Below are 26,426 nucleotides of genomic sequence, written 5' to 3' on the forward strand. Positions count from 1 at the left end.
AAATTCAGGTAAAAAGGGATCAGAAAGTTTTATGGATTCCAAAATGGTGACCACAAAAACTATGGCTTTACCAGAAAATGCAAGACAGGACACAACTCTGCGGACCGTAAAATAAAGAAGTGATCGCTCTGAGAAGGTGAGGAGGAAAAGAGGAAAGAGAAAAAGAGCTCATTGGCACTCTGCCTGGACCAGGGCCGCCCCACAGGCCAGAAGTCTCCAAGACTTTCCAAAATTTCCTAATACAGTTCTGCCATATACGGGCAATGCCGCAAGATGAAAAGGGACCAAAAATGTAAGAAGATTTGTGCTGAGATGAGACGTTTCTTCTCGTTTTTCCCCAGAGATTTATCTCTGAATCGGCAGTTTCTACATTTGCATTAAATGTATTTTTAGATTTTGTCCTAAAATGTCGAAGAAAAGCAGAAGTTTAATGCGAGTTCTGGTTTGTCACATGGCGCCCGCTTCCCAAACAACGGCTTTGAGCTGCTACAATGATGGATACGATCTCCCACTGCATGGAAAAGGCAGAGAGAAAGCGCGAGTCTGTGCAGGAAGCTGCCGCGATGCAAAGAAGCCAAACTGAAGATTCTCTGCTGATTAACCAGGATCTTAGGCTACCGACTCCATATTGTGTGCAGGATCCTCTCCAGACCCCTATAAACAAATGCAAACCCAGACCCTCCAAATATAGACCCCCACAACCACCCCCTATAAACAAATACAAAACCCAGACCCTCCAAATATAGACCCGCAACCAGCCCCTATAAACAAATACAAAACCCAGACCCTCCAAATATAGACCCCGTAACCAGCCCCTATAAACAAATGCAAACCCAGACCCTCCAAATATAGACCCACAACCAGCCCCTATAAACATATAAAACCCAGACCCTCCAAATATAGACCCGCAACCAGCCCCTATAAACAAATACAAAACCCAGACTCTCCAAATATAGACCCGCAACCAGCCCCTATAAACAAATGCAAACCCAGACCCTCCAAATATAGACCCACAACCAGCCCCTATAAACAAATGCTAACCCAGACCCTCCAAATATAGACTCACAACCAGCCCCTATAAACATATAAAACCCAGACCCTCCAAAAATAGACCCCGAAGCAACCAGCCCCTATAAACAAATACAAACCCAGACCCTCCAAATGTAAACCCCGCAACCAGCCCCTATAAACAAATACAAACCCAGACCCTCCAAAAATAGACCCGCAACCACCCCCTATAAACAAATGCAAACCCAGACCCTCCAAATATAGACCCGCAACCAGCCCCTATAAACAAATACAAAACCCAGACCCTCCAAATATAGACCCCACAACTAGCCTCTATAAACAAACACAAAATTCAGACCCTCCAAATATTGACCCCACAGCTAGCCTCTATAAAGAAATACAAACACAGGCCCTCCAAATGTAAACCCCGCAACCAGCCACTATAAACAAATACAAACCCAGACCCTTCAAAAATAGACCCGCAACCAGCCCCTATAAACAAATACAAACCCAGACCCTCCAAATATAGACCCCGTAACCAGCCCCTATAAACAAATACAAAACCCAGACCCTCCAAATATTGACCCCACAGCTAGCCTCTATAAACAAATACAAACCCAGACCCCAGACCAGACCCCTAAACAAAAACTAAACTCAGACCCTTTAAACAAATACAAACACACTCTACAAACACAGACTCCAGACCAGACCCCTTAAAAAATACAAACCCAGACCCTCCAAATACAGACCCCAGAACAGTCACCTAAACAAATACAAACCCAAATTCTTCTCCAAACATGGACTCTTTAAATATGTGACTTAGATCAACCCCCTTAGTAAATAAAAACCCAGACCCTTCAAAAAGAGACCCCAAACACCCTAAATAAAGATTGCAGAACAGACCCCTATACAAATAGCAACCCAGACCAAACCCTTCAAGGAATGAAATCCCAAACCAGCCCCCTTAATAAGTGAAAACCCAGACATTCAAAGAACAGACGTAGATCATATAGAAACACAGATGTGTGAATGTGTTATACGGCCATAAGGTCTTCTATCAAACAGGTGTCATCTAAGGAGGGCAGGATGGCAGAAAGCAGCCCCCCCCCCCCCGGGACACCGATACAATACTGGTGGTGACTGTGGCTTCATAGAGGACAAAACTAAATCTAATAACCAAATACATTAAAATAACTCATCCAAAAATATATTCCCCACGTGAGACATTCGGATCCACAGCTTATAACACGAAAATTGTCATAATCAAGAAATCACATAGGGAGGAAGTTATGACTCATGAAGAGAAAGGACGGCGACTTCTTCACCAGACAGCGGAGGACTCGTAGTCATCATCGTAAGCTAGGCGAGGGACGACTATTATTAGAGGGAGAGAATACACCAGCGCCACAGTATTCATCCTCAGGTAAGAATACACTGAATATAAGTATATAAATCACTTTCCATTAATTGTTCTATTATTATTATTTTCTACATTTTTTAAAACATTTTTATTTAATGTTTTTTTTTCCTGTGTTTTAAACTATGAATCCTAAGCGAAAATGAACTATTTCAATTGTGGAAACTTTTTTTTAGTATTTATTAGAATTTTTTTTTCATGATGTTTTAGTGATGATGGAATCAGAAAAGCCAGCTCAGGAAAAGCATTTTTTGTTTTTTGCACCCATTTTACAGTTGCACCTTTCACATATTTATGTTAGTTCAGGGCATCGGGAAGGGATATTCGTTCATAATATGAGTGAAAAAAAAAAAATAGAAAAGCAGAGATAATATATTACCAAGAACAGATCTTTAAAAAAAAAAAAAAAGGGGTCACTAAACCAGGAGTGGAGCTAGAGCGACGGGGATCTAACAGGTAAAGGCTCAGTTCCCACGATTAGTATTTGGTAGGTTTTTTAATGTTGCAGATTTTCTGCACTCTTAGATTACTTGCACTTTTTTGGAAAATATGCAGCGTAAAAAAAAAATCACCAAAACTCATCGTGGGAACTTAGCTCAAGGAGTCTTGGACAACTAGAAAACCTGCCCCTAGGACTTGCACTGGATTGACTTGTTCCCGGGACTTTTAGCAATCCAGTCCCGAGAGATAGCAAATAAAAAGAGGTCTTCATATGAAACCAAGCTTCCAAAATCGCACCCCGTTTTTTTATCCACTTCGGTATCAACCCTAGAGCCATATAGTCCACATCTCACTACATGCAGATGCATTTTTTCTGTACCCATTGACTCCATATGGCGGCTTCTGTCGTGCGTATAAATACACCTCTGAACACTAATATACTGGCATGTGGAAGCTGTTCTACATCCACTACATGAACAGTAAAGAAGCCTGCCTGATCAGAGCATGAAAGGATTCTTTACTGTAAGAGCTGGGATGGAACTCTCTTTCGGTTCCGAGGATATTTGGGATTGATAGTTAATTCAATTAATTCAAAATGATTTAATATAAGGTAATTCAGCTCATTAATCATTATTCTGTTATATTATGTGAAGGGGAATCAGGCAAGCGATTTTTCCGCAGCGCCACCACGGGAGGAAAATACAGCATTACACAATACCTACCATAGGCAAACGGTTTCACAAACATGCTGGGTCCTTCAATGCGCACCCTGAATCCATTCTCCAAGGAAAATGCATTTTGAGTTGAAATATTTTTTTTTTATTCTAAAAAGAAGGCGAAACGTTCGGCACACCAACTTGTATAAAAATGAAAAACTTTATTCGGCTTTCAAGCCATATTTAAAATGCACAGAAAACCTGACGCTTTTTCTGGTGCGCTGAAAGCACCCTTAGGGCTTGTTCACACGGTGCGGTTTCTGCAGCGGATCATCAGGCATTGTCCAGTACAATGCAAATCAATGGAATTTTAAAACTGCAGTGCACGTGCTGCGGATTTTTCCCGCGCGGATTTGCTGCGGCTTTAAATCCACTTCTTTGTGCGGATTCCGCAGCGGTTTGACATCTGTTCCATTGTCCAGGTGTCAAACCGCAGGGGGAAAACCGCAGGTCACTTTAGGCTATGTGCACACGGTGCGAAATCTGCTGAGGAATTTTCCGCGCAGATTTGACTAAATCCACAGGTAAAATGACCTGCATTTTTCCTGCGGATACTATATATATTGGATTCTACACGCAGTGCAACAAATGCAATATTCTGCATACTGAGTGTCACAGTTTATAAAAGAAGCGATATTCTGAGAAAAACCGCTATATGAGAAAATTGACTCAGTTCCATCCATTACGTATATGCATACATTAAACCTAGTGCCTGCACACAAAAAAAAACAGGAGTGGTTAACCAAGAACTTGTGCTAGAATTTTGTGTGAAGAGGCTTGGTGAGAAATAATTAGCTATACTAGTGTCTCTACGCGCTACATACCGACAACCTTTTTGAATAATATTTTTTCATTTTTCATCTTGGTTTACCACAGGTAAATATTTTTTTTTTCTTTACAATTTCTCTAATTTTATTAAACTGAGGACTAAAGGGCGTGGAGAAAGTAACCGCTGAACTGTCAGTCGTTAAAAATGGTTTTTTAGAACATGAAAGATTGTTTTTGGTTTTTTTTTTAAGCCTTATGGAACGCTTCATTAATAGTGCAGTAATTACACCTTCTGTCATGTAACCTTTTGCTAATAATTTTGCTCCCCTTGAAAAAAATAGATTTTGATTTGAACATATCCACGTTGCTCAATTAAATTCCCCATATGGGATGGCTTTTATAGTATGTTGCGGATGACATCGTGTGGATAGTAGCAAAGAATTACCTGTGGTTTCTTTCCTAAAAATAGACGTGTGGACTTTCCCCGACTCAAAATCTCGCATCAAAAAAAATGTCCAAAAAGGGAATATTAGGACCAATGTGGCTAGTAGTGAATGTCAGATTTAAATTATTAGAATTCAAATAAGAATGAAAGAGACGCAAATCCGATACGGTACCTTGCCAAACAAAAATTAAATCGTCCACATACCTGCAAAACCAAAAAAAGTCATTAAAAAAAGGGTTTAAATCATGAAAAATAAATTGTTCCTCCCACCACACCATGTATAATATTGCGAGCGAAGGTGAAAAATTTAGTCCCATAGGGGTCCCAAAATTTGTAAAAAAAAAATTGTTTATTAAAAATAAAAAAATTGTGGTTTAGCAGGTATGTGGTCGATCTGATTATAAAAGCCTTCAGGTCACGAGAATAATTACTGTAATTATCCATATGATGGATTATCGCACGTATGGCAAGGGAATGGGGATAGAGGCATACAGATTAGTCATGTCATAAGTAAAAAAAAAACTGAATTCCTTGCGCCAAATAAAATTTTCAAATGTATGTACAACTGAGAAAGAATCTTTAAGGTATGCAGGAACACGGGTAGTTAATGGATTTTAAAAATTGGTCAACCCATACACTCAAATTCTCATTCAATGATCCTATGCTGGATATAATTGGACGAAGAGGTGGGGACGGAAAGTTTCCTTATGAGTTTTGGGCAACCCATGAAAGATGGGAATCTGTTATGAATAGGTCACCGAGGAGGATGGCAGGAATAGCTAGGCCACCAGGAAATGAGAAAGGTTGGTAACTTAGTGGATTGCAGACCCCTAATCCTAACAACACAACTAGCAGTAGCCGTGGGGCGTACCTACGATGCCCTAGACGCCTCGGCACAGCCGGAGAACTAACTAAGCATAAAGCAAGAAAGGTGAAATCTAAACTGCCCGAGAGCAGAACCCCAAAGGAATAGATAGCCCCCAAACATATATTGTCGGTGAGACAAGATGAGGCACATACACAGGCAGAAAATAGAGTAAGCAAATGTTGGGGCCCAAACTGTCTAGACAGAAAAGGACAGGAAAGACACTGTCTGCAATCATGCAAAAACCCTAAAAAATCCAAAACATCTGATGTACAAAAACAATGAGGTCTCACAACCTCTCCCCCGCTATATCAGCATTCTGGTGTGAACTGGCAGCAAAGCAAAATAGACTAATATAACAGGGGACTGGACAAACTGACACAAGCTGTAACATATGGAGTGGGGTCCAGCACTGCCCCAGCAGGGAGCACGCTGAACCCTCACAGCAAAGCAGAAAAAGGCAAAACCAGATCAGATGCAAAGGATTAGCAAATGAACAACTTAACTGAAAAACGCAGGATCAGGCAGGAGACAGCAGACCTCAAAATGCACAGGAAGAATCACCAGCAGCAACTGAGGGAAGCCTGCTCACTTAAATACTCCCAGTCAGTAACCCCTGACTTCCAATCATTGTCATCAGGTGGCAGACTTCTATCAACCTGGCCAGCTCCACTACCCGCAGCAACCACCAGAGGGAGCCCCGACTCAGAAGTCAGATCAAGAGAGTTCACAACAGGAATCACTGGATGGTCAGGTAAAAGCCTTTTGGCTATTTTAGAACTTAAAACTCCTAGACATAAACCATCTTGTACCAAATTAGATAATTCACATTTAGACAAGGCAGAAGGATCAAGTAAGAGGTGCATAAGAGCATGAATCATTAAGGATGTTATACACAGACTGAGCATACAAATCTGAATCTAGGATGACTGTACAACCACCCTTATCCGATTGTCTTATCAATATAATAGAATTGTCTTGTAATTCCTCGATAGCATGAGATTGAGTGGAAGTCAGATTGTGAACAAAAATCAGAATTGTGGATATCATTATCCAAATTTCTCAAATCTCCTTCAACCAAGGATTGGAATAGATCAAGACAAGGGACTCTAGATTGTAATGGGTAGTAAGATGCATCTTGAGGAATGTAGGTACGTGTGCCGACCTGGGGGTGGGTCCCTTTGTCGCCGCTAACAGACTGGAGACAGAAACCGGTGTGCGTTCAACAGGTCCTCTTTATTGGCCGTCCTCCCGACGACCACAGCAACATGACAGCTTCCGTACACACAGGCCCGGGTACCTTTTACCTTCCTACTTTCCTTTACAGTGACGTCCTTTGCGGTTCTATCGCTGTGGCTGCCCTAGGCCTACCACCAAAGCGCTTCGCCTGTCCGAGTCCATCCATCTGGTACCCCGGGCATCCTCTGTCCTGCGGCTATCCTGTCAGGGCCACCCACCGACTGTCTCTCCTTCCAGTCCCTTCCGGAGCTTCTCCTTCTTTCGTCTTCTCCTGAGCTGCACCAACTCCTCCCGGACTGGATTCTCCCTGGGCTCTCTCTCTCCCTCTCTTTTATCCCCTTTCCTGGGAATTCCCCTCACGAGCCCCCGTAACTCCGCCCACCACGACTCTGCGGTTTCTTAAGCATTAGCTGCTGTTAAGTCCTTTCCCTACTTTCTCTTGTCTCCCTCTAGTGGCCAAACCTTAGTACTGCACCGTCTCCTTCTTCTGTGTTCTTTGTCTCCCCCCTAGTGGCCAAAACCTGGTCCTACACCATCTCTTCCTAACTCCAGCTGCTTCCCCACTTGTATATGCAAATTCATGTACTGTCCATCTTACATTCACTGTTCCTCTTCAGACAGGTCCATAGGTCAGGCCGCTTCACTACAGGAACAACAGCCATTATCACAAATAAATTCAGAATTATTATGCGGATCCTGTAAGGTCGATAATGTGGCAATTGCAAATTGTTCCTTAATTGATAAAGAGGCCATATGTTCATCAGGCGTGGAAAAATCTTCATTACAGATGGTGTAGAAATTCAAATCTGAAAAAAAGTGTCTTTTAACTATAAGGAGCCTGGTAAATTTGTTTACATCTTTTATAGTTTGGAAAAGGTCAAACCTTTTAGTCGGAACAAAGTTTAAACCTTTTTGTAGAACCTCCACTTGTGGTTGGGACAAAATGATAGGAGTCAACGCTACAGTATTAGAGATACAGTTAGGTCCATATATATTTGGACAGAGACAACATTTTTCTAATTTTGGTTCTAGACATTACCACAATGAATTTTAAACAAAACAATTCAGATGCAGTTGAAGTTCAGACTTTCAGCTTTCATTTGAGGGTATCCACATTAAAATTGGATGAAGGGTTTAGGAGTTTCAGCGCCTTAACATGTGTCACTCTGTTTTTAAAGGGACCAGAAGTAATTGGACAATTGACCCCAAGGCTATTTCATGGACAGGTGTGGGCAATCCCTTCATTATGTCATTCTCAATTAAGCAGATAAAAGATCTGGAGTTGATCTGAGGTGTGCTGCTTGCATTTGGAAGGTTTTGCTGTGAAGGAAACATGCGGTCAAAGGAGCTCTCCATGCAGGTGAAACAAGTCATCTTTAAGCTGCAAAAACAGAAAAAAAACCATCTGAGAAATTGCTACAACATTAGGAGTGGCAAAATCTACAGTTTGGTACATCTTGAGAAAGAAGGAAAGCACTGGTGAACTCATCAATGCAAAAAGACTTGGGCGTCCACGGAAGACAACAGTGGTGGATGATCGCAGAATAATCTCCATGGTGAAGAGAAACCGCTTCACAACAGCCAACCAAGTGACCAACACTCTCCAGGAGGTCGGCGTATCAATATCCAAATCTACCATAAAGAGAAGACTGCATGACAGTAAATACAGAGGGGTCACTGCACGGTGCAAGCCACTCATAAGCATCAAGAATAAAAAGGATAGACTGGACTTTGCTAAAAAAACATCTAAAAAAGCCAGCACAGTTCTGGAAGAACATTCTTTGGACAGATGAAGCCAAGATCAAACTCTACCAGAATGATGGAAAGAGAAAAGTATGGCAAAGGCGTGGTACAGCTCATGATCCAAAGCATACCACATCATCTGTAAAACACGGCGGAGGCAGTATGATGGCTTGGGCATGCATGGCTGCCAGTGGCACTGGGTCACTAGTGTTTATTGATGATGTGACACAGGACAGAAGCAGCCAAATGAATTCTGAGCTATTCAGAGCTATACTGTGTGCTCAGATCCAGCCAAATGCAGCCAAACTGATTGGTCGTCGTTTCATACTACAGATGGACAATGACCCAAAACATAAAGCCAAAGCAACCCAGGAGTTTATTAAAGCAAAGAAGTGGAATATTCTTGAATGGCCAAGTCAGTCACCTGATCTCCACCCAATTGAGCATGCATTTCACTTGTTAAAGACTAAACTTCAGACAGAAAGGCCCACAAACAAACAGCAACTGAAAACCACCGCAGTGAAGGCCTGGCAGAGCATCAAAAAGGAGGAGACACAGCGTCTGGTGATGTCCATGAGTTCAAGACTTCAGGCAGTCATTGCCAACAAAGGGTTTTCAACCAAGTACTAGAAATGAACATTTTATTTACAATTATTTAATCTGTCCAATTACTTTTGGTCCCTTTAAAAACAGGGTGGCACATGTTAAGGAGCTGAAACTCCTAAACTCTTCATCCAATTTTAATGTGGATACCCTCAAATGAAAGCTGAAAGTCTGAACTTCAACTGCATCTGAATTGTTTCGTTTAAAATTCATTGTGGTAATGTCTAGAATCAAAATTAGAAAAATGTTGTCTTTGTCCAAATATATATGGACCTAACTGTAGATTCTAGAACACAGTTCTCTTGTTCCTTGTCTGGTAGCGTTTCAAATGCGTTTTTCTCTTCCTCCTACCTCCTCTCCTGCACCTCCAGGTTTTTTTTGCTGGTATATTGGAGATGTGGCGAGATTAATTTTGAATAGTGGAAGAACCACATGTTGAATTGTCCATTTCAGGATCAGAAGTATTATAATGAGAAGAAGAAGACCACACGGATCTGTTCCTTCCATAGTCAGAGGTACTTAACTTGAGATTAGATTTTTTTTTTTATTCTACAGTATCTTAATTTAATAATGACAAAGCGCTCTGGATTTTTTTTTTTTTAGAAGACAGAGGAGGATTATTACCACTTCTGTCTTCTCTTTCATTAACTACATCGTGATCAGTGCAAGGAGGAGAAGCATCAGCATCACCAGTGCTTCCATAGGACTTGAGGATCTCATGATATTGGGGGTCTCCGCTGGCAGAAACCTACACATAATACACGTTAGGTATCTGCACAACTGTAATAACCTGGAGAATTCATTCAACAGCATTTTTTTGGGTGAAACATGAAAGAGTAAGGAATATAAAAAAAAATGCTTAAAAAAATAGATAAATGACAGTAATTTATATGTAGAAGAGTGGTAAAAATATTACAATTCAAGCCTCATACAGCCCTGAAGAAAAAAAAAATCATTAAGGGGTTTAGAATTTTCATGTAATTTTTTTATGTAAATATTACATTATAAGGCAGTTTTCATATTTACCAGTAGATGTCAGTATTCCTGTCCAGGAAATCATGAAGATCTTAATTTACAGCTGCTGCAAAGATTATTGATCATTGCCTCTTTGTAGCAGTGAAAAAACAAACAAACAGATAATTAAATTAACTAAACCACAGAACCTTTATGTTTTTACAGATAGCCAGGATGTTCAATGGAAGTGATGAGAATATTGATTTTCCATACTCTCACACCCAGGATGCTGCTTTCACCACGGTGGTTTTTGTGGTCACCTTTCTGTTGGGTGTCCCTGGTAATATCCTGGTGCTTTGGGTCACTGGTTGGAAGATGAAGAAGACTGTGAACACAGTTTGGTTCTTGAATCTCGCCGTGGCCGACATCGCGTGCTGCCTGTCCCTTCCGTTCTCCACTGTCCAGTTATATTACCAGGAATGGTTGTTTGGTGCTGCACTCTGCAAGATAATCCCGGCCATGGTCATTCTTAACATGTTCGCCAGCGTCTTCACCTTGGTGGCCATCAGCGTTGACCGTTGCATCCAGGTAGTCCTGCCAGTGTGGGCCCAGAATCATCGCAGCCTACGAATGGCTTGCCTCATCTGCCTGGTTATTTGGGCATTATCCTTCATGATGTCATTACCCGCCTTTATCTACAGACAGATCTCTACAGACCACAACGTCACCATATGTGAGCATCAGTTCGGTGGCCATGATGACGTCAGTGATTATGATGGTAGCTTTGATTTAGATTATAAGGAACTTTTTAGCTTTAATGATGCTGACACTCCAGTCATGGGTCTTGACTACCACCACTTGGGTATACAACAGCAAGTCTCCAACCGCGAAGTCACCATCACTGTCCTTCGAATGTTGTTTGGGTTCCTGTTCCCTCTCTTGATCATCGCTGCCTGTTACATTCGTCTCACCCTTAAAGTTCAAAGCAGCAGATTCCTCAAGGTGGGTAGAAAAACCACCAAGGTGGTGTACGGTATCATCATAGCCTTCTGCATGACCTGGGCTCCCTACCACATTATCGGCATGGTCATGCTGTACGTCCAAAACCAAATAGTCAATAAACTCAATCACGTCTCGGTGGCCTTGGCTTTCTCCAACAGCTGCATCAACCCAATACTCTACGTCTTCATGGGCAAAGACTTCAAGACCAAGATGAGTCAGTCCTTACGGCAGCTCATGGAAAGCGCTTTCAGTGAAGAAGTGACCAAAACCACTGAACGTAGCCAGACTAAAAGCTCTGTCCAAAACAGTGTGAATGTCTAAGATTACAGGGCAGGGAGACGTTCATAGGTGGAGTTTACCTAATGAGGTTCCATGTAAGACCTAGTTCATGAACCCTTCAAGGATAAGAGTGTTTCCTTGCTGTTCTTACCGACGAGAAGGATGGTGTGATTTTCGAGCTTGTTCCTCTCTAATTTTTGGTAAAGTCTCTGTTCTTTGGAGGCTTTTTCATGGTTCACATCACCTACAGAAAGAGGACAGGACTTATCTGAGCTAAGCCTTCTTCTCCAAGGGTTCCATATCTTCCCCACTTTGACCTTGGAAGGAGTCTCATCTGAAGATGTTGAAAAAAAGCAAAATGATGCTACCTCAGTCCAATGTGGCGGGCTAACTTCAAGTTCTGTGCAGGGTTTAACCCAACAGAGGAAGTGGCAACCTGATTTCCTATGCTTTAGTGATATCTTAAAGGGGTTGTCCAGAATTTATCATTTGAAGACCTATCCTTTGGATCAGTGAAGATCTAACACCCTCACTGATCAATTGTAAGCAGATGCCATGGTGGAACCGGAACCGGAAAAGTCTAGCTCAATACAATACAATGTGTAGAGGTCGTTCTTCAGTACTGCAGTTCAGCTTCCATTAAAACGAATGAGATTTGAGCTGAACTTTTTTGTTTGCTTCTGGTTGTTGTGGGGTGTGCAAATCGCTGATTAGTGTTGGACCTCCACTGATCTGATATTGTTGATTCATTAAAAAATTACATTATCAATATTCAAGTCCTGGACATCCCCTTTCATTTCATCTTAAGCTTACATATCCTGTTATGAAGTGCTACTGGTCCTACTAAAGGTCTAAATACCATTACATCTACAAACAAAATCAGACATTGCAGAGTAAAAAACTAATTGCTAGAACATAGAGATGGACTGAGGACTCACAAGAGCTAACAATCTAAAAAGAAAAAGGAAATAGAGGCGACATAAAAAGTAAAAAGTGCTTGTGTTGTACAGAACGTAAGGTAGTCCATGTAAGGCTGTATGTAGGTGCCGATCACCAGCATATATGTGAGTATGTAAAGATATGATAAGTCCATGAGGGTGGAAGCCGTATGGAGCGAAAGTATTAAATGAAGGCATGAAGTGCAGAGGAATAACTGTGATGAAAAGACACAAGTCACTTTATGAACAGTAAAGACCAATCTAAAAAAAATGGTGTTTTCAGGGCAAACCTGAGTGGGAAAAACTATATCATAATCTTGTAGTTATGATATATTTTAATGGTTGACAAAAATAAAATAAATGATGTTACAAAGCAAGCTTTCAACACGTTTTTAAGTCTGATCTTCAGGCATGGTATCCTAAAACTGTAGATTTTGGAAATTAAATGGATTTTCCTGGGTAATGCATTCTAGAAAACTGGTGCAACACAAAAGAAATATGGATACTGGTAGAATATTTGGATTATGGAGAATGTTTGTCTTAGGTCATTAATAAACTGGAAAGCTGGGGTAGGGTGGTATACAGAGATGAGGAAGAGATGTAGGTCAGTGCAGCACTGTAGAGGGGACTGGTAGGGTGGTAGATAGAGATGAAGAAAAAATGTAGGGTGGTGATGCGCTGTAGAGAGGGCCGGTAGGGTGATAGACAAGATGAGGAGGAGATGTAGGGCAGTGCAGCACTGTAGAGAAGACGGGTAGGGTGGAAGACATGAAGAGGCGATGTAGGGTGGTGCAGCACTGTGAAGAGGACAGGTAGGGTGGTAGATTTAGAGGAACAGGAGATGTAGGGCGGTGAAGCCCTGTGGAGGGGACGGGTAGGTTGGTAGAGAAATATGAGGAGGAGATGTAGAGTGGTGCAGCACTGTGAAGAGGACACGTAGGGTGGTAGATAGAGATGAGGAGGAGATGTAGAGTGGTGCAGCACTGTGGAGGGGATGGGTAGGTTGGTAGAGAAATATGAGGAGGAGATGTAGAGTGGTGCAGCACAGTGGAGAGAACAAGTAGGGTGGTAGACAGAGATGAGGAGGAGATGTAGAGCAGTGCAGCACAGTGGAGAGAACAAGTAGGGTGGTAGACAGAGATGAGGAGGAGATGTAGAGTGGTGCAGCACAGTGGAGAGAACAAGTAGGGTGGTAGACAGAGATGAGGAGGAGATGTAGAGCAGTGCAGCACAGTGGAGAGAACAAGTAGGGTGGTAGACAGAGATGAGGAGGAGATGTAGAGCAGTGCAGCACAGTGGAGAGAACAAGTAGGGTGGTAGACAGAGATGAGGAGGAGATGTAGAGTGGTGCAGCACTGTGAAGAGGACACGTAGGGTGGTAGACAGAGATGAGGAGGAGATGTAGGGCGGTGAAGCACTGTGGAGGGGATGGGTAGGTTGGTAGAGAAATATGAGGAGGAGATGTAGAGTGGTGCAGCACAGTGGAGAGAACAAGTAGGGTGGTAGACAGAGATGAGGAGGAGATGTAGAGCAGTGCAGCACAGTGGAGAGAACAAGTAGGGTGGTAGACAGAGATGAGGAGGAGATGTAGAGTGGTGCAGCACAGTGGAGAGAACAAGTAGGGTGGTAGAGATGAGGAGGAGATGTAGAGCAGTGCAGCACAGTGGAGAGAACAAGTAGGGTGGTAGACAGAGATGAGGAGGAGATGTAGAGTGGTGCAGCACAGTGGAGAGAACAAGTAGGGTGGTAGACAGAGATGAGGAGGAGATGTAGAGTGGTGCAGCACAGTGGAGAGAACAAGTAGGGTGGTAGACAGAGATGAGGAGGAGATGTAGAGTGGTGCAGCACAGTGGAGAGAACAAGTAGGGTGGTAGAGATGAGGAGGAGATGTAGAGCAGTGCAGCACAGTGGAGAGAACAAGTAGGGTGGTAGACAGAGATGAGGAGGAGATGTAGAGTGGTGCAGCACAGTGGAGAGAACAAGTAGGGTGGTAGACAGAGATGAGGAGGAGATGTAGAGTGGTGCAGCACAGTGGAGAGAACAAGTAGGGTGGTAGACAGAGATGAGGAGGAGATGTAGAGTGGTGCAGCACTGTGAAGAGGACACGTACCGTGGTAGATAGAGATGAGGAGGAGATGTAGAGCAGTGCAGCACTGTGGAGAGGACAGGTAGAGTGATAGACAGAGATGAGGAGATGTAGGGCGGTGCAGCACTGTGTAGAGGTGAGTAACGATGTACAACAGAGCCAAACAGCGCAGAAATAATACAATCACACAGAGCATCAATATGTTATAGTCCCATCCTGTGGACATGTTTGTATTAATACCACATATAGGAATCACATCAGCTCCCATGGGTCCTTACAGAAGCCAAAGAGGTTCGCACAGAAGTCACTTACTGATATACAGACCAAGGCATGCTGGGAGTTTAGTTTACAGCAGCAGCAGACCTACAGGTTGAAAACCTTTATTTAAAAACCATAAATAGGACTGACTACACAATGGTGCCTCGGATTCATCAATCAGTGCATTTAGTTCCGCATTTGTTTCCGATATTTGCCCATTAGGACAGAAAGAGTCAGGCGGCGGACCACCGGCCAGGACATGGGGCGGCAGCTTCCTCTTTTGCAATTTTGCTTAACTTTGAATAAATGACTTCTGGTTTTTCCTTTCTAATTTTCGAAGGCCTTTCCATTTCGAGTAAGTGTGTGAAAATTGATACAATCCTTATCGGCAATGACTTGGGTTCATAAATAGGATGAAGGGGTTAATTTGTGCCTATTTTGACATTAATGCTGCCACTATTTTATTCTTTTTTACAGATGCACACGAGGAGCATTAATTTTTAGAATTTTTATGCGCGGACCGGCCAAGCGTGCATGAGTTTTCAGGAAGGAGAGGAGAATAGGCCTCTGCCAGGCAGCGTTGGTGGTGGCTAATCTCCTCTGAGAACAAAACGATTGGCACTCTGAAACCCAAGAGTCAGGACATCCTCCACACATTAGGTGGTCCTGGTCCCCCCAAAATTCTATGGACAGTCTTAGTATTGTTGCCTTTGCTAGACACTTTGTAGGGAAACCAAAGTAGACACAAAAGATTCCCCCTTGCTCTGACAAACTGCTTAGGTGCTACGGCTGCTGTTGACCGCGACATCTAAGGGATTTTATACATTTAGAAAACTAGACTCTAACCCCCCCCAAAAAACAAACAAAACAAAACTAGTACTCGCCCTCTGTCAGTCCTGTGCCGGCTCTCTGCCGCTGCTACGGTCTCTGAGATTTGGCTCCAATGGTGACATGACTCCAGCATCCATCACCGCTGCAGCCGATCGCTGGGCTTAGCAACTCCTGTGGTCAACAACACAGAGACCGGAGCAGTGGCCCTGAGCTGGGGGTAGACGATTGGAGGGAGAGTTTTGTGAACTATCTGTGTTAGTTTTTTTTTAATCTCTGATTGGTTGGGGTCCATTTTTCTAAAAGTGGAAAACCCCTTTAAGCTGCAGGAACAGTTATCTACAATCCTGTTAGTTGTAGAGGGAACAGTGTGTGCCATGAACATTTTACCGAAGCTTGAGGTCAGCCCATGTCACCCATAGGAGGAGGCTATACAATGACCCAAATATATTCACTTGAGGACTAACAATGAGAAGCTCGATTTTTTTTTATTGCATTTTTTTTTTCTTTTTAGCAAAGTTATGAATTCCTGGTGGAGCTTCTGCTTTTTGCCCAGGAGCCAATCAGACAAAAATGAGCTTCAGCACATACTGTATTGTCACATTGAAAAATGGCAGATGGTTGAGGGTCACAGGAGTCAATCTTTTACAAGCTTTTAACAGGTAAAAACCTTTTTTGCTTTTACATTTACGACCTGTCATTTGGAATGAGAGGATTTGACCTCAAGGACCCTCAAATCTACAGATAACAAGAGGCTATGAGATCTCAGCCTATTGGTCTGGACTGTACCTTGGGTAACTGCCTGAGCATAATGGCTCGTCCATAGTGGTGCGTCAACTTGCTAAATGGGTCTGTGTTACAATCCTTCATTTTCAATACCTCTGCGTGCAGTCAGTGAATAGAAAGATTCTTGTTTTCAGCTTGAGGCTGAAAACCATGAAATAACACTTGACAACACAGGATGAGTGTACTCAGAATTAATGGCAGGCCGCAGCTCCAAGCGCAAAACCAAGGACACCTCTGAGCACCATTTATCGGCTGTTAACTGGGCTGGCCAACAAGAACGCACAGAAAGACCCCCAGGGCTGTCAGACCATGTGTCTTGGTTAAGTATGTCCTAACAATTGGTTATGTACCGACAATTAAAAAAAAAACAAAAAAACCCTATATAGGAGTTTATGTAAAAAAAAGACCAAAAGTAACAAAAAAAGGGAAAAAAAGGGAAAAAAACTACACAAAAAAACTCCAAAACAAAACTTTGACCCCAATGGAGGAAGCCAGATAGGAGAAACGGTGCTGTCGGGGTCGTGGCTGTGGTAAGTTGGCTGTCGGGGTCGTGGCTGTGGCAATGTTGGCTGTCGGGGTGGTGGCTGTGGTACGTTGGCTGTCGGGGTCGTGGCTGTGGTAAGTTGGCTGTCGGGGTCGTGGCTGTGGCATGTTGGCTGTCGGGGTGGTGGCTGTGGTACGTTGGCTGTTGGGGTGGTGGCTGTGGTTCGTTGGCTGTCGGGGTGGTGGCTGTGGTTTGTTGGCTGTCGGGGTGGTGGCTGTGGTAAGTTGGCTGTCGGGGTCGTGGCTGTGGTATGTTGGCTGTCGGGGTGGTGGCTGTGGTACGTTGGCTGTTGGGGTGGTGGCTGTGGTTCGTTGGCTGTCGGGTGGTGGCTGTGGTTTGTTGGCTGTCGGGGTGGTGGCTGTGGTAAGTTGGCTGTCGGGGTCGTGGCTGTGGTAAGTTGGTTGTCGGGGTGGTGGCTGTGGTATGTTGGCTGTCGGGGTCATGGCTGTGGTATGTTGGCTGTCGGGGTGGTGGCTGTGGTATGTTGGCTGTCGGGGTCATGGCTGTGGTAAGTTGGCTGTCGGGGTCGTGGCTGTGGTTCGTTGGCTGTCGGGGTGGTGGCTGTGGTATGTTGGCTGTCGGGGTGGTGGCTGTGGTATGTTGGCTGTCAGGGTGGTGGCTGTGGTATGTTGGCTGTCGGGGTGGTGGCTGTGGTAAGTTGGCTGTCGGGGTGGTGGCTGTGGTATGTTGGCTGTCGGGGTGGTGGCTGTGGTTCGTTGGCTGTCGGGGTGGTGGTTGTGGTAAGTTGGCTGTCGGGGTGGTGGCTGTGGTTCGTTGGCTGTCGGGGTGGTTCGTTGGCTGTTGGGGTGGTGGCTGTGATTCGTTGGCTGTCGGGGTGGTGGTTGTGGTAAGTTGGCTCGGGGTGGTGGCTGTGGTTCGTTGGCTGTCGGGGTGGTGGTTGTGGTAAGTTGGCTGTCGGGGTGTGGCTGTGGTTCGTTGGCTGTCGGGGTGGTGGCTGTGGTTCGTTGGCTGTCGGGGTGGTGGCTGTGGTTCGTTGGCTGTCGGGGTGGTGGCTGTGGTGCATTGGCTGTTGGGGTGGTGGCTGTGGTTCGTTGGCTGTCGGGGTGGTGGCTGTGGTAAGTTGGCTGTCGGGGTGGTGGCTGTGGTATGTTGGCTGTCGGGGTGGTGGCTGTGGTACGTTGGCTGTTGGGGATGGTGGCTGTGGTTCGTTGTTTGTCGGGGTGGTGGCTGTGGTTTGTTGGCTGTCGGGGTGGTGGCTGTGGTAAGTTGGCTGTCGGGGTCGTGGCTGTGGTAAGTTGGCTGTCGGGGTGGTGGCTGTGGTATGTTGGCTGTCGGGGTGGTGGCTGTGGTATGTTGGCTGTCAGGGTGGTGGCTGTGGTATGTTGGCTGTCGGGGTGGTGGCTGTGGTAAGTTGGCTGTCGGGGTGGTGGCTGTGGTATGTTGGCTGTCGGGGTGGTGGCTGTGGTTCGTTGGCTGTCGGGGTGGTGGTTGTGGTAAGTTGGCTGTCGGGGTGGTGGCTGTGGTTCGTTGGCTGTCGGGGTGGTTCGTTGGCTGTTGGGGTGGTGGCTGTGATTCGTTGGCTGTCGGGGTGGTGGTTGTGGTAAGTTGGCTCGGGGTGGTGGCTGTGGTTCGTTGGCTGTCGGGGTGGTGGTTGTGGTAAGTTGGCTGTCGGGGTGTGGCTGTGGTTCGTTGGCTGTCGGGGTGGTGGCTGTGGTTCGTTGGCTGTCGGGGTGGTGGCTGTGGTTCGTTGGCTGTCGGGGTGGTGGCTGTGGTGCATTGGCTGTTGGGGTGGTGGCTGTGGTTCGTTGGCTGTCGGGGTGGTGGCTGTGGTAAGTTGGCTGTCGGGGTGGTGGCTGTGGTATGTTGGCTGTCGGGGTGGTGGCTGTGGTACGTTGGCTGTTGGGGATGGTGGCTGTGGTTCGTTGTTTGTCGGGGTGGTGGCTGTGGTTTGTTGGCTGTCGGGGTGGTGGCTGTGGTAAGTTGGCTGTCGGGGTCGTGGCTGTGGTAAGTTGGCTGTCGGGGTGGTGGCTGTGGTATGTTGGCTGTCGGGGTCGTGGCTGTGGTATGTTGGCTGTCGGGGTGGTGGCTGTGGTATGTTGGCTGTCGGGGTCGTGGCTGTGGTAAGTTGGCTGTCGGGGTCGTGGCTGTGGTTCGTTGGCTGTCGGGGTGGTGGCTGTGGTATGTTGGCTGTCGGGGTGGTGGCTGTGGTACGTTGGATGTCGGGGTGGTGGTTGTGGTAAGTTGGCTGTCGGGGTGGTGGCTGTGGTTCGTTGGCTGTCGGGGTGGTGGTTGTGGTAAGTTGGCTGTCGGGGTGGTGGCTGTGGTTCGTTGGCTGTCGGGGTGGTGGCTGTGGTTCGTTGGCTGTCGGGGTCGTGGCTGTGGTTCGTTGGCTGTCGGGGTGGTGGCTGTGGTATGTTGGCTGTCGGGGTAGTGGCTGTGGTATGTTGGCTGTCGGGGTGGTGGCTGTGGTATGTTGGCTGTCGGGGTGGTGGCTGTGGTAAGTTGGCTGTCGGGGTGGTGGCTGTGCTAAGTTGGCTGTCGGGGTCGTGGCTGTGGTTCGTTGGCTGTCGGGGTGGTGGCTGTGGTTAGTTGGCTGTCGGGGTGGTGGCTGTGGTAAGTTGGCTGTCGGGGTGGTGGCTGTGGTATGTTGGCTGTCAGGGTGGTGGCTGTGGTTATTTGGCTGTCGGGGTGGTGGCTGTGGTATGTTGGCTGTCGGGGTGGTGGCTGTGGTATGTTGGCTGTCGGGGTCGTGGCTGTGGTAAGTTGGCTGTCGGGGTCGTGGCTGTGGTTCGTTGGCTGTCGGGGTGGTGGCTGTGGTATGTTGGCTGTCGGGGTGGTGGCTGTGGTATGTTGGCTGTCGGGGTGGTGGTTGTGGTAAGTTGGCTGTCGGGGTGGTGGCTGTGGTTCGTTGGCTGTCGGGGTGGTGGTTGTGGTAAGTTGGCTGTCGGGGTGGTGGCTGTGGTTCGTTGGCTGTCGGGGTGGTGGCTGTGGTATGTTGGCTGTCGGGGTGGTGGCTGTGGTATGTTGGATGTCGGGGTGGTGGTTGTGGTAAGTTGGCTGTCGGGGTGGTGGCTGTGGTTCGTTGGCTGTCGGGGTGGTGGTTGTGGTAAGTTGGCTGTCGGGGTGGTGGCTGTGGTTCGTTGGCTGTCGGGGTGGTGGCTGTGGTTCGTTGGCTGTCGGGGTCGTGGCTGTGGTTCGTTGGCTGTCGGGGTGGTGGCTGTGGTATGTTGGCTGTCGGGGTAGTGGCTGTGGTATGTTGGCTTTCGGGGTGGTGGCTGTGGTATGTTGGCTGTCGGGGTGGTGGCTGTGGTAAGTTGGCTGTCGGGGTGGTGGCTGTGCTAAGTTGGCTGTCGGGGTCGTGGCTGTGGTTCGTTGGCTGTCGGGGTGGTGGCTGTGGTTAGTTGGCTGTCGGGGTGGTGGCTGTGGTAAGTTGGCTGTCGGGGTGGTGGCTGTGGTTCGTTGGCTGTCGGGGTCGTGGCTGTGGTATGTTGGCTGTCGGGGTCGTGGCTGTGGTTCGTTGGCTGTCGGGGTGGTGGCTGTGGTTAGTTGGCTGTCGGGGTGGTGGCTGTGGTAAGTTGGCTGTCGGGGTGGTGGCTGTGGTATGTTGGCTGTCAGGGTGGTGGCTGTGGTAAGTTGGCTGTCGGGGTGGTGGCTGTGGTATGTTGGCTGTCGGGGTGGTGGCTGTGGTATGTTGGCTGTCGGGGTGGTGGCTGTGATTCGTTGGCTGTCGGGGTGGTGGTTGTGGTAAGTTGGCTATCGGGGTGGTGGCTGTGGTATGTTGGCTGTCGGGGTGGTGGCTGTGGTATGTTGGCTGTCGGGGTGGTGGCTGTGGTATGTTGGCTGTCGGGGTGGTGGCTGTGGTTAGTTGGCTGTCGGGGTGGTGGCTGTGGTATGTTGGCTGTCGGGGTGGTGGCTGTGGTATGTTGGCTGTCGGGGTGGTGGCTGTGGTTAGTTGGCTGTCGGGGTGGTGGCTGTGGTTAGTTGGCTGTCGGGGTGGTGGCTGTGGTTAGTTGGCTGTCGGGGTGGTGGCTGTGGTTAGTTGGCTGTCGGGGTGGTGGCTGTGGTTAGTTGGCTGTCGGGGTGGTGGCTGTGGTTAGTTGGCTGTCGGGGTGGTGGCTGTGGTTAGTTGGCTGTCGGGGTGGCGGCTGTGGTTAGTTGGCTGTCGGGGTGGCGGCTGTGGTAAGTTGGCTGTCGGGGTGGCGGCTGTGGTATGTTGGCTGTCGGGGTGGTGGCTGTGGTTCGTTGGCTGTCGGGGTGGTGGCTGTGGTATGTTGGCTGTCGGGGTCGTGGCTGTGGTATGTTGGCTGTCGGGGTGGTGGCTGTGGTATGTTGGCTGTCGGGGTCGTGGCTGTGGTTCGTTGGCTGTCGGGGTGGTGGCTGTGGTTCGTTGGCTGTCGGGGTGGTGGCTGTGGTTAGTTGGCTGTCGGGGTGGTGGCTGTGGTTAGTTGGCTGTCGGGGTGGTGGCTGTGGTATGTTGGCTGTCGGGGTGGTGGCTGTGGTATGTTGGCTGTCGGGGTGGTGGCTGTGGTATGTTGGCTGTCGGGGTGGTGGCTGTGGTTAGTTGGCTGTCGGGGTGGTGGCTGTGGTTAGTTGGCTGTCGGGGTGGTGGCTGTGGTAAGTTGGCTGTCGGGGTGGTGGCTGTGGTATGTTGGCTGTCGGGGTGGTGGCTGTGGTTAGTTGGCTGTCGGGGTGGTGGCTGTGGTTAGTTGGCTGTCGGGGTGGTGGCTGTGGTTAGTTGGCTGTCGGGGTGGTGGCTGTGGTTCGTTGGCTGTCGGGGTGGTGGCTGTGGTTCGTTGGCTGTCGGGGTGGTGGGTGTGGTTAGTTGGCTGCTTATTTCATGCTGTTGTAAGTTTACCTAAGAGCTTTCTCTTCATAGTTTTTTTTTCTGTTTTTTATCTTTTGTTTGTGCCCACAATGATGCACAAAACTACCCACACTGCAGTTCTTTGGGGTCATTTTTCTTCCCTTTTGCGTCCGTGGTGTTTTTTTAAACCTGCTATCGCTGATTTACGGACGCTTTAGCTCCGCCCTATTGTCATGCTGGAAACGCCCATTTGTCGGTCGTTTTAAATGTGCAAACCCCGCCTCCTTTCACCAGTCCTTGTGGGTTTGGGATGCTTGGCATACCCAGACATGGCTTTTTTAATGTATTTTCTCTATAGGAAAAAGAAAATGTATGAAAAACAAGCGCTGAAGCGTCAGGTCACTCAGGTGATAAACGTGGGCGGCTTTCTGTATGATATTGTCAGCCCTACATACAACCACATAAACCACAGTGACACAAGGACCGCGAGGAAAGGACACAAATCCCCAAAATCCACTGTATTTATCATTAAAAGTCGACCGCCCCCAGGATGCACTGCGAATTCACATGTATCACTATGGAACTACATTTCCCACAGTGCAGCGCGAAAGAGCCGGCAAAGGTGGGGGCGGAGCCTGACATATCCTCCAATGTTCGATGACAGGAGGAAATGATGAAGGTGAGCACGTGACCTCGGGGCAGCTAGTGATTGGTCGGCGGCTTTAGTGTCAGAGATCAGAGGTCAGGGGTCAGGACTGATCCAAAACGGGAGACACTGGAGGGAGATTCAAAATGGGGGTGAGAGATCGGGAACGGGGGGGGTGAGAGATCGGGAACGGGGGGGGGATAATGTAACTGATGGGGTCTGCAGCCTGCTGACACCCGGCTTTATCAGCGGTCTGACAGGTACAGGCTGCAGCAGTGTGCACAGATGTGTAACCGTGACAAGTGTTCTCAGGCCATAAAGGCTTGTGCGACAATTATGGAGCCAAATCACAGACTGACTGCAGCTGCACGGTTAGGTCGCGTTGCTAAGCGACGACGCCATCTTAATGTCGCCGTGCAGCCGCTGATGCGAAAAAGTTGTCAGAGTTTTTCCGAGATTCGTTGAGTTTCTCATCGAACGTGAGGAAAAATGCTCAACTTTACAAAAGCTTTTTTTTTTTTTAAAGGCAGTTTCCAGTATTTTTGACAGTGAGAACGTCCCAGAGGGCCAGAGTGGTCGGCCGTGACGCGGGGTGGTCGGCCGAGATGCGGGGTGGTCGGCTATGACGCGGGGTGGTCGGCCGTGACGCGGGGTGGTCGGCCGTGACGCGGGGTGGTCGGCAGTGACGCGGGGTGGTCGGCCGTGACGCGGGGTGGTCGGCCGTGACGCGGGGTGGTCGGCCGTGACGCGGGGTGGTCGGCCGTGACGCTGTGACACAGGGTGGTCGGCCGTGACGCGGGGTGGTCGGCCGTGACGCGGGGTGGTCGGCCGTGACGCGGGGTGGTCGGCCGTGACGCGGGGTGGTCGGCCGTGACGCTGTGACACAGGGTGGTCGGCCGTGACGCGGGGTGGTCGGCCGTGACGCGGGGTGGTCGGCAGTGACGCGGGGTGGTCGGCCGTGACGCGGGGTGGTCGGCCGTGACGCTGTGACACAGGGTGGTCGGCCGTGACGCGGGGTGGTCGGCCGTGACGCGGGGTGGTCGGCCGTGACGCGGGGTGGTCGGCCGTGACGCGGGGTGGTCGGCCGTGACGCTGTGACACAGGGTGGTCGGCCGTGACGCGGGGTGGTCGGCCGTGACGCGGGGTGGTCGGCCGTGACGCGGGGTGGTCGGCCGTGACGCGGGGTGGTCGGCCGTGACGCTGTGACACAGGGTGGTCGCCGTATTTAAAAAAACAAAAAAAACCTTTTCTGTCCTTATCACTGTATGAGGGCTTCTGTTTTAGCATTTCTAATCTTGCGGTTCATCTTACCCTGCCAGTTAATAGCGCTGTGAACCTGCCCGGTGTCTGCATGTAGACCCCGCTGCGGGGCCCGGTTTCAGTCACGGTGCCGGCGCAGAATCAGTCACCGCTCTGTGCCCCCCGCACTGACTGACGACAGCTCAGCATTAGGGTCGGCTGTCAGTCAGTGCCAGGCATTCACAGCCATCGCTCTCCAGACACAGAGTGGTGACTGAAAGCCAAACGCTGCTGGCGGAGAGAATACAGTTAATTTCCTCCCTGCAGCGGGGGTCTAAGTGCCAGCGCCGGGCATATTCAGAGCACTATTAACCCCATATCTGCAGGTTATTAGTGTTTCTTCACGTGATGGGTTCCCTTTAATTTTTTTAATTTTTTAGTCTTGGATCTACAATCATTTCATCTCTCCTAGATACAGCAGCACAATATTGTGGTAAAGGGCGACAGTAATGTCTTCTGATGATCACCGGGGGCTCCTGTGTTTTTTGTTAGCCAACACTTGTTGCATCATCATCATCATCATCATCATCATCGCAGCGGGTTTCATGAGCCCAGACACCGCTCCTGTGTATACTACGGCCGTGAGATGTTCCTGACGTTGGGTTCTGTCTGTGTCTTTGCCCAGGTGTAGAAGGAGGCAGATGACGCCCTCACAGCCATGACACAGGGGGTCGAGCTCGGCAGGGACTGGCTGACGCTGCAGAGGGAGCTACAGAACTCTCTAGAAGCTCAGAAGAGGCAGGCGGTTCTGGTGGAGAAATTACAGGCAAAGGTGACGTCCCTCCGTCTGTCCTGACACGAAATCCGGATCATCTCTCTCCTCTGAAGTCAGTGCACTGACGTTTCACCATTCTGCAGCCTTCAGAGCTGAAATCTTTCCCTGCTTGTTCTGTGTCTGCGCAGATTCCGCTTTTGTGATTTCTAAAAGAAGACAACAGCTGTTATATGTATAGCTTTTATATGCAACACTCTGGTCCTGGAGCAACAGCCTGCAACATGCGCATCGCCAGCCTGCAGCCTTCAGAGCCTGCTGGGAGCGATAGTTGCAGACTGCCATCTTGGAACGTCACCTGACCAACCACTTACTTTTTTTTCTTTTTTGTTGCGATTTGTTTGATACAGCTGACTCCTGTCTCTGCTTTCTTTTTGAGCGCCCATGGCCCTTTACCCCCCCCTCTAACCAATGTTATACCTTTGTGTGGTGCCGATGGGCTACCTGGGGCGTGCTGAAAGTTGCGGTCGCCGCCATCTTGGTGCTCCTCTGAAATTTTCAGTCTGAGCATGTTAAGTGATCGGTATTTTTACTGTATACTGCAGCACAAAAACATCGCAGTACGTAGACACACATTGGTTCAAGTCACCAGTAATAATGCAAGGAAAAAAAGAGAAAAAAATAAAAACGTTTTAGCAAAAAAAGAACAAAATAAACACCCCCCCCTTTTCACAGTTAAAAAAAAAAAAAACAACACAAAACACGTATGGCCATTACCGAATTCGTGAAACACCAACCTGCAAAAGCGTAAAATAAATATAAAAATTATTTAGCAATTTAAAAAAACAAGACATAAAAGTTCCATTACTCCCCTTTTCCTGAAGGCATGTTTGGTATCGCTGTATATTTGCAATGTGTGTGTGTGTGTGCGTATATATATATATATATATATATATATATATATATATATATATATATATATATATAAACTACAGTTCTGCACACAAGAAAAAAAGATGACAACACAATCGAAATCTTTTTTTTATACAGTTAAGAATTTTTTAAAATCGCTAAAATGAAAGATCAATCCAGTCAGAAGTCTTCAGAAAAGAAAAAAAACCTTCAACAAAGAAAGAAATTTTCCAAATTGTTTCTAAACTATTTCAGCAAAAGAAAAGATGTTTCTATAAGTGGTTCCAGTTTGAAAATCTCTTCTCGTATTTGAACACCTCAAAAAAAAACCAACAAAAAAAAAAAACCTGTGTGTGCACAGAGCCTAATAATACAGGGGAGCTTCTAGGGGAACCCCACCCTTACACGTCCCCGCTGCCCCCACTGCAGTCATGAAAGGTCTCATAGGTAAAATCCAGTGTGGGCTATATTGATTTCCCTGCAGGCTTGTACCACATGCTCGATGAGTGCATATTAGGGAATTGCTATTTATGCAGTTTCCTAGTTCTTTGGTTTTGGACATTGATACAATATCCTAATCGTTCTCTCTTTTGCAGGTTGTACAGTACAGGAATCGCTACCAGGAGCTGCAGCAGAGCAAGGACTTCAGTCTGGTAGGGGCTCAGTGCAAAGCAAGGACTGTACTCTGCTCCCGTAATCATTAACCCTTTCACCCTCGGGCTATTTTCTGTTTTGTTTTTTTTTTGTTTTTTTCTTCTCATCTTCCAAGAGCCATAACTTTTTTTTTTTTTTATTTCCCTTACACATAGCCGTATGGGGGCTGTTTTTTTTTTTTGTGCTGTACAGGTTGTACTTTTTGAATGACATAATTCATTTTATCATGTGATTTACTGGAAAGCGGGAAAAAAATCCCAAATGCTTTGAAATTGCAAATAAAGTGCAATTCCACAAATGTTTTTTGGGTTGTATATTTACATTGATATGGTAAATCTGACCTGGCAATATGATTCTCCAGGTCAGTACGAGTACACAAATACCAAACATGTATAATTGTTTTTTTTTTTTTGTGATGAAAAAAAAAAAAATATTTATCTTATGTCGCCATTTTCCGAGATTTGTACCGTTTTTTAAAATATTTTTTAATAGGGCAAAAGGGGGATGATTTGAACTTT

At 47.1% G+C, this 26,426-nt stretch overlaps 2 protein-coding genes across 5 annotated transcripts in view; both read left to right on the plus strand.

Annotated features, from left to right (window-relative positions):
- The first annotated feature begins 2,265 nt into the window (after positions 1-2,265).
- Positions 2,266-12,795, plus strand: LOC141056259 (C3a anaphylatoxin chemotactic receptor-like). 2 transcript variants are annotated; one of them, XR_012221601.1, is made up of 3 exons: positions 2,266-2,431; positions 6,301-6,414; positions 9,699-9,763. XR_012221601.1 is itself a non-coding variant. In XM_073552997.1 (3 exons), the coding sequence occupies exon 3, from the start codon at positions 10,434-10,436 to the stop codon at positions 11,520-11,522; it is 1,089 nt and encodes a 362-aa protein (XP_073409098.1). In that variant the 5' UTR covers positions 2,269-2,431; positions 6,301-6,414; positions 10,425-10,433; the 3' UTR covers positions 11,523-12,795. The 2 variants fall into 2 exon arrangements, 1 of the variants encoding a protein (XP_073409098.1); XM_073552997.1 differs by lacking the exon at positions 9,699-9,763 and adding an exon at positions 10,425-12,795 and having other exon boundaries at positions 2,269-2,431.
- Positions 12,796-21,979: 9,184 nt separating this feature from the next.
- Positions 21,980-26,426, plus strand: part of LOC141056260 (uncharacterized) — a 33,954-nt gene continuing 29,507 nt past the window's right edge. Inside the window, exons 1-3 of one of the 3 annotated variants that reach the window (XM_073553000.1) lie at positions 21,980-22,364; positions 24,256-24,402; positions 25,851-25,907. In XM_073553000.1, the coding sequence (XP_073409101.1) occupies positions 24,289-24,402; positions 25,851-25,907 (171 nt within the window). In that variant the 5' untranslated portion in view covers positions 21,980-22,364; positions 24,256-24,288. The other 2 variants (XM_073552998.1, XM_073552999.1) reach the window with 2 other exon arrangements.

The sequence above is a fragment of the Dendrobates tinctorius genome, unplaced genomic scaffold (assembly GCF_039654945.1).
Source record: "Dendrobates tinctorius isolate UK_male_01 unplaced genomic scaffold, ASM3965494v1 ptg000196l, whole genome shotgun sequence".
NCBI lineage: Eukaryota > Metazoa > Chordata > Amphibia > Anura > Dendrobatidae > Dendrobates > Dendrobates tinctorius.

Coding starts and splice junctions, on each gene's coding strand:
- LOC141056259 (XM_073552997.1), top strand. CDS start 10,434: ATGTTCAATGGAAGTGATGAGAATATTGATTTTCCATACTCTCACACC.